Source organism: Phaseolus vulgaris, unplaced genomic scaffold, assembly GCF_000499845.2.
Source record: "Phaseolus vulgaris cultivar G19833 unplaced genomic scaffold, P. vulgaris v2.0 scaffold_15, whole genome shotgun sequence".
NCBI classification, from domain to species: Eukaryota; Viridiplantae; Streptophyta; class Magnoliopsida; order Fabales; family Fabaceae; genus Phaseolus; species Phaseolus vulgaris.
The window spans coordinates 152,810-161,288 of record NW_027174084.1 but is presented as its reverse complement, the minus strand read 5'-3'; the positions used below and the strand labels follow the sequence as shown (position 1 = coordinate 161,288).

Sequence of the window (8,479 nt, the reverse complement as noted above, 5' to 3'; positions counted from 1 at the left end):
TGGGTCCTTCAACATAACTGAAAAAAAATAATTATCAATTACATACAACACTACAGCTCCTAATATTTGAGAAATTGATTTTTTTTAATCCAAACTTTAAAACTTTTGAATATTTGTACTAAGGAATTGTTAATATTTTAAAATAAATTAAACATATTTTTTAATAAAAAATAATTGTATTCATAATTTTAACTTTAAATCTCCTGAATACTTATAATAAAAAAATTATATTTAACTATTTAAAATTAATGTATTTAAAATATTATATATTTTGATATTAATTCGAGTCTTACATTTTTTATTTATAAAAAATAAATACTTAAATTTAATGGTATTATTATGACCCATATGTCTGTTTTTTTGCCTTTTTCATGTTGTGTTTGCTATTTTTTTTTATCTTTAAAGTATATTTTTTTGACAGATAGAGAAGTGTATATAAAATAATCTTAACAACTAGGTAATATGAAATTATTTTGATGCATCATAATACATTTTAATTAAGGATAACAAATTAGAGATTTATATGACCTAAGTTTTTTGCAGTGTTCATATTTTGAGCTCTAAAATTCGAATACAAACTAATTTAAAAAATTAACGTTTTGAGATTAATTTAAAAATGTATAAAACATATATGGATTAGTATTTTTTGGCTTTAATAAGAAATTGATATAAAGCTGTTGACAGTTAATTAACGGCTTAAGATGGATATTCTAAAGTAGCTGGCAATGCTAAGGCACATAACAAAATGCCACCTGTACCCAACATCTTTAACATTTTTTATTGGACAAATTTGGAATCTAAATTAAATATTCACACTATATGCTATTTCAAAATTATAAAATAAAAAACTTTGTTGTTGGCTTTTTTTGTCTTTAGAATCTTCTAGCTGTTCTCATCAGACCCTGCTACAATGGTGGGGAAGGCACAGTGGTGTGTTTCTTCTTCTCAAAACAGTTTTTAAACTTTATTTTCAATATAGAATTTGAAAAGGAAATACAGAAAAAAAATATTTATTGGAAAAAAAAATAGATATTTGCGAAACATTAACACCTATTAAGAATGTCTGTACAATATATCAACAAAAATATGTTAAAAAAGGTTTTATAATGTTGTAAAAAAAAGAAATTAAATATTTTTTTTTTATAATATCCTCAGTCTAAATTTTATATCTTTTAAACTATTTAGTAAAAAAATATTAAAATAATTTCTTATCAGTAATTCTTTTGATATAGTAAATAATTTTTTCAGCGTAAATTTTATTATAGTAGTATAACATGTATGACAAAGTGGACTTTAAGCTTAACTCAACCCCATAAAATCGGCTCATAGGGTTGAGGTTTGCAACCACTTATATACAACGAAATACTCTAATATCTAGTTGATACGAGATCTCCAACACACACCCCTCGCGCCGAGATTATCAACTTGTGCGTGAGACTATATATTATGGGTAGTCCGATAGCGGGTGACACGATAGGCTCAACACAAACACTCGTTAGGATAGGTTCGAAATGACTTTGATACCATACGACAAAGTGATGATTTTGTTTAGCACAAATCAATTCTAATATTTTCCTCACAAAAAAGTTTAAAGTTTGGATTAGAAAAAACATCAATTTCACTAGAGGAAAAACATATTTAATCAACATAATAAAATTTTATTTGGATTTTTGAAAAAAAATCCTTTAAAAATATTTTTTTTTATAATTAATTGTTTTATTTGGGAGGGTGGCCAATTTGAAATTAATTAAAGTGTTTGATTTGATCATTGATGGCGTGACTGAAGATGTATATGATAGTTGTGAATTATATATATATAAAAAAGAATTATAATGGATTAATAATATAATAGCAGTGGAAACAATGTTACAAAAAAAAAAGGGTGCCACTATAGTCGGGGAAAGGGTCCGAAGTTGAAGGTTGTAAAAAAGAACTTCAGGTTGTACCCTAATCCTTCTGTTCTGGTCAATAAAAAATTTCCCAAACTTTTTATTATAAAATAAAAGCAACAAAATTAAACATCGCTCTTCTTCTTTCTTTCTCTCTCTAAAAATCTCCGCGGTCCTTCCGTTGAACTTTGGAGATCCCTTCTCCCTCTCATTTTCCTTTCCATTTCGGATCTGGTACTCTCTCTCATGCATTTCATTTTTACTTTTCTGCGTTCTCATAATTTTCTGTTTTTTTGTTTAATTTTATTTTGGGATTGAATGCAGATACTTGGGAATACAAGTTCATATAGTTTTGAAATCGTGAGAGATTCATCGATTGAAGTTGATGGCGGCTCCACCGGCAAGGGCTCGTGCGGATTACGATTATCTCATAAAGCTTCTTTTGATCGGCGATAGTGGTAGGTTGCTCACCTTCTCTCTCCTCTTTTCTCGCGATTTCTCTTTATTTTTCTCGATTTTTTTTCCAGTGTTGATGAGAAAACATAAATAACATTGCAATTCTCTGCGAACGGAGGAGGTGATTATCTGCGTAGCATTTTTTTTTTTTTTATCTGGATTTGTTGAAATGGATTTTCACGCTAGTGTATTTAATTTTAGTGTTTGAATCTTTTCATGATCTAGCTTGTGCGAGTGTTTGAATCATTATTTCTGTTACTGCGATACGGTCACGATGTTGAATTGCAAATTCTGTTTGATCATAGTATGTATATGTTGGACAAATTCTCCTTATTTTGGTATGTAGTTAGGCCTCTCTGTACCTTGACAATTGTTTGTTTCAACGCGTGTTTGGGTAATTCTACGGAATAGCCACCTTTTATTTGCAACTTCTTGAGAGAGTTTTTGTTTTTTGAGTGGTTATTTAGTGGAAAAAAACAGACCCAAAGCGTGGTATCGGAAGTTGCTTTTGAGCTTTGTATTCGTGCACACTTTTAATCTGCTTACTCCACAAGAACGAAGCCCTATGACTTCAGTGGCGTTTCACACGAACTTTACATTATATATGCTATGGACATAGATCCTTCCACCCTCTGTTTTATTTTGTTAGAGGATGAATGAATAGAATAGAAGTACTTGCATAAATAAATGAAAAACACTGTAGCATAGAAATTGCAAGAGAGGTGCAAATTGTACAATTTCCTTAATTTTTTTCACGAATCCTTTTATGTTATTGGTTGCAGGTGTGGGGAAGAGTTGCCTCCTTCTACGATTCTCTGATGGTTCTTTCACAACTAGTTTCATCACAACCATAGGGTGAGTTTTCACAATTTCGGACTAAAATTGCAGAATCTTGTGTGCCAGAAGTTTCCTTAACATCACTAGGTCTACCCTCCCGGTGCAGCATTGACTTTAAGATAAGAACCATTGAGCAGGATGGAAAACGGATCAAGCTCCAAATTTGGGATACTGCAGGTCAGGAGCGGTTCCGAACAATTACAACCGGTAAGATTTATGATCCTTATAGGTTATAGGTACTAGTGTCATTGAAAGGTAAAGAACCCCAACCATTATAAGGAGAGTGCACTTTAGGAGTTAGAATGTAGTTATACTGCTGACTAAAAAGTCAATGGTTGAGATTTTTAACATCTGCTGGGTTTGTTATTATGTTATACATGTGCATGCATTTCATTAGAATTTCAACTGTTGATGTGCTCCTCCTCACTTGTTTAGAACCAAATCCCAAATAGGACGGGACTGACTATAATGGGAAGTTCAGAGTTCAAATTCTAAGATAATTCTTTAACCAACAATTAAGCCCAAACAATTATCCTTTGCCTAGTAACACAAAAGTCTTATTCCACTAGTTGAAGTTAGTTACATAGATCACACAACACCATTCAATATGCTTAAAGGCCATATGTTCAGATATATTGTTACCATAAGATCTCCCTTAACAATTTTCTCTAGCGTTCTTCTTGGTCTCCCTCTCTTCCTTTCCACAAACTGTAAATGTGCAATCTATACACTTTATTAGTGCTGCCATGAATGTTTTCTTCATATGTCTAAATCACCTTAACCAATTTTTTGTCATCTTTTCCTCAATTGGTGCAATCTTTTCATATTATCCTTTATTGACATAGTACACATCCATCTTAGCATTCTCATTTTTGTACTCTTGCATTTTTTCTTGTTCTCCTTTTAAAATTTAACATAAACTACCATAAATTATATGGATTCTATAAAACTTGTATCTTGTTCTCCAATTAGTCATCCTGCTTGTATCTTGTGGGCAGCATCTTCATTAATTTCTTAATCGTGTTAATGTATTGATCCTAGATATTTGAACATAGATACCTCTGGTATGACGTCTCTCTCTTTTACTTCCAAGTCATATTCTTCATAACTTTATAAAATTATAATGCATATATACTCTATCTTGAACCTACTTAAGTAAATACTTTGTGTTGAAAGTTTGTCACCAAAGCCCATGTCTAAAGTTAACTGTTTAACTGTTTTTCTTAATCTGTCAATCAAAACTATGTCATTCTTGGTAAGCACGTCAAAGACTTGATTGAATAACTGAGGATTTAAGGCCCAACCTTGATGTAATCTTATCCCTCTAGGAAAGTCCTTAATCTCACCTCTGGAAATTGTCATACTAATAGTCACCTCATTATACATGTCTTTTATAGTTCGGATATAAGTCACACAAGGTCTTTCTCAACACCTCTCTTGATCAACTGTAAGCTTTTTCCAAGTTTATAAGTATCATGTGTAAGTTTTTCCTTTGCTTCAATATCTTTTCATCAACTCTCGTAAAAAGGAATTTAGTCTTATGTTGCAAATCTCCAAAGTCTCTTTTATTATCTATGCCTAATAACTTTTTTTTAAATAATTTTATGGTATGACTAGTAAGTTTTATATTTATGTAAACTGTGGTCAATACGACTCTAAAGTGAATCTCTCGTTCTTAAGTATAGGAATCAAAGTGCTTCCTCCACTCATGTGACATTTTCTTATACCTTCAACTCTCACCCAATAACCTATTGAGTTAAATGTTATTTCTCCTACACACTTTCTCTAACAGTCTACAGATAGGGCGTATCATCTAGATTCTAGATCAACAACTTTACCACTATGCATACTCTTAGGGAACTTTTGTGCCTTTGCAATCCAAGGACTACGATAATAAGCCCAATTGTGTCCCTCCTTTTGGATTTGTAGTCCTTCTTTATTATGAGGTGATTCTTGTCCATCATTGAAAAGCTAATCTCTCACCTGTTTTTGATATTTTGATCTATGACTTAAACTTTCTCCTTTTCATCCTTAATACATATCACTTGATACTTATATCTCGTTTTCCTTTATTTTTGACAAACTTATAGGTCTTATGTTCTCTGTTTTTTTTTCTTCTGAATTCTTTGTGTTAAAACACTTCAAAAGCTTTAGATCGTGTTTCATTCACAACTTCTCTTCTCTCCTTTGTATAATTTTGATACCATGTCAAAGTTATTGCATCTACTTTTTTTTGTTTGGATACCTCAAATTTCTTATATTTTTGCCTAAAACCTTTTGACAGAGTTTAAATCCTGTAGTTTCTAACTCCGTACTCATAGGCACATTTGATGTTAATCAAACTCTGAATCATGTTGTCCACATCTCCATAGACTTATATGTCAAAGTACTAATATTTGTAGTAGCAAACCAAATGAAGCACTTTTGAACCAGTCTCTTTACCCTTATCTCTCTAGAAAAATGTGAGAACCTTTGTTCCTTTACATGTGGATGCTAATGCGATGAACATGACTTATTTCACACTGGACTTTAGCTATACAACACATTAGATCTGGAATTGACCTAGCATTAGCAAAACTCTATTGTGAGTGATTGAGTGATCCATAATATTTAGTATATCAATGATTTTCTAATGACCTAACACGATCCTCTTCCATTACCGAGCCTGGGACCAGCTACAAAACCATACATGGGCAGATTTATTCCATGTCGAAGTCTTGAAATAAAACAGTCCTCGCTTGCGGTTATGTTTCCAGTTTCTTGATTGCCAACCATGTAGAATATGGGAGTAAAATAGTTTTTGAGTACGTGTCCTTGGGGATATTAGTGATTAATGTGAATACGTGATAATCACTGGTGAGCCTCTATTTGAATTATCTAAAATGACTTTCACTACTGGTGAGCCTCTTTTAAATTCTTCATTGGTTTCCAATCTTTGTGCCAGTTTGAGTTTCTGTCAAGTAGTTTATAATGTGCCAACACTTTGTGGAATTTTCTATTTTTTCAGCTTACTATCGTGGTGCTATGGGCATATTGCTAGTCTATGACGTTACAGATGAATCTTCATTTAACAGTAAGTTTCCATCTGTTTTTTGGTTAAAATTTGGAGATTTCTTTTTCTCTTCAAAGGCTTCCTCATGGAATATGACCCAGCTTACACCAATTTCAGATATCAGGAATTGGATTCGTAACATTGAGCAGCATGCCTCAGACAATGTTAACAAAATACTGGTGGGGAACAAAGCCGACATGGATGAAAGCAAAAGGGTATGCAAAAATCTGGGACCTTTCTCTTTGAGTTATCTAGGAACTTCGATGCACACCTATTTTGATCAGATCCAACTCAATGGAACTAGAGAAATGATCCATTATTATCTTCAAATTTACGTTTTTCTCACTATTATGCCAGAGTTAGTTGCACCATAATGCAGCATGTTTGTTTGAGATTTAACCCACGCACCAATTCATCTTTGCACACTTAAACCATGAAACCACTTTTATTTTAAACTGGTGTGTGCTCATCTCAGGATCTGTTCGCCAATCCAAAATATTTTACTATCTTGAAATATGCCACAGTGGACCTCCCCTTCCATTATCAGTATTCAGACTCGCTTAACCTAATTAGATGTCACTATTTTCATATTTTTATATGCTATGCTCATATAAATTGTATTTTTTCTGAATGATATAAATTGTATAAATTATATTAAGGAAATCCAACATATTCTGTAAAAAAAAAGAAATTCACTTTTTCAATTTAATATTTAAGTATGTTATAGTCTTTATAAAATAGACGTGTACACTTAAATTAACAGTTATTTAGTATAACCATGAAACCACTTTTATTTTAAACTGGTGTCTCTGCTCATCTGAGCATCTGTTCGCCAATCCATAAGTTTAAACAAACATGCTTGATGGTGTTAGAGGAACCACGTCTTAGACCGTTAGTGAATGAAACATTTTTGTTTGAGGTTGAGCGAATAAGGGATTGACTTCTGATTGTCGCCATTACTGGTATTAGTAACTTCTTCCTGTTCTCTAAAGATTTTTAGATTCATATATATATCTGCTTTTATTTCTAGGCCGTGCCTACCTCCAAGGGCCAAGCACTGGCCGATGAGTACGGAATCAAATTCTTTGAAACAGTAAGTGTTGCATACATTAAAATGGGGAAACTTCCTTAATTTTTGTTATTATCACCTACTGAAAAAAATAATCTATTGCAGAGTGCAAAGACAAATCTAAACGTGGAGGAAGTTTTCTTTTCGATTGCAAAAGATATAAAACAAAGGCTTGCTGACACCGACTCTAAGTCAGAGGTATTTGAATTTCATCTTCCTTGAATTCTAGGAAAAGTATATTTTTCTCCATCATGTTGAATGTCTCTCCATATTTTCATTGCAGCCAGCAGGAATTAAAATCAACCAACAAGATCAGGCAACGGCTGGGCAAGTTGCACAAAAGTCAGCTTGCTGTGGTTGAGGAGGCAAGAACAAGAAGGAAGGAGGAAAATACATGTATGATGATAAATTGATGATGATTCGTGCTTTGCATTTCACGCTGTCATTCTTTTATAGTTTCTTTCCTAGATGTTATTATATATTAATTCAAAGCTAGAGATATGATTGCCTTTGCGCCTTGTGTTGTTTGGTTGGGCCACAAATCCAATGATCGTTGATATTTTGAATGGTTAATTGCATTTATATTCTTTAAAACGTAATAAATTATATTGACACAATTCTTAGTTGAAATAATTATACCTGCTATTTCATGTTAAATATTACTAAGAAAGTATTTTCTTGCTCTTTTATATTTTAGATAACTTGTGTATACATCTACTCTTAACAACATTTTATATTCCATGAATACAAATTATGCCCATTTTATTTATGAAAACTAAAAGGGAGGTATCGTAAATGTTGCATGAGATTTTCCAGCATATTTACTTATTATTATTTTTTATCCATCGCGTGATCACCTATATATTTGTCATCAAACGAGAAATTTAGAGAAAAAGCTATCGAGTTTAAGAATACTTTGTATGTTCTATTAACCACAAACAAATAATTTGTGCTGCAAATTACTATATGTTTAATGAAAAAGTGTTTTTTCTTGAATCCACGAGTAGTCTATTTTTTTTAGTTTGTCAGTTCAATCGAGAAATTTTACATATATAACGATCTCTTATAACAGAAACTAAGTGTTTATTGAGTTAATTTTCAACAAAATCAACTTCTCATTAAGAAAAAGAGCACTATTCAATGAAAGCACTATTCAGTTTTTTTTTTTTTTATCTC

At 31.9% G+C, this 8,479-nt stretch overlaps 1 protein-coding gene across 1 annotated transcript; it reads left to right on the top strand.

The window, feature by feature from the left end:
• Positions 1–1,868: 1,868 nt before the first annotated feature.
• LOC137816995 (ras-related protein RABE1c-like) lies at positions 1,869–7,920 on the top strand. The gene is made up of 9 exons (XM_068620187.1): positions 1,869–2,123; positions 2,214–2,347; positions 3,128–3,200; positions 3,289–3,389; positions 6,190–6,255; positions 6,352–6,449; positions 7,265–7,327; positions 7,409–7,501; positions 7,587–7,920. The coding sequence occupies exons 2-9, from the start codon at positions 2,275–2,277 to the stop codon at positions 7,662–7,664; spliced, it is 645 nt and encodes a 214-aa protein (XP_068476288.1). The 5' UTR covers positions 1,869–2,123; positions 2,214–2,274; the 3' UTR covers positions 7,665–7,920.
• Positions 7,921–8,479: the final 559 nt, after the last annotated feature.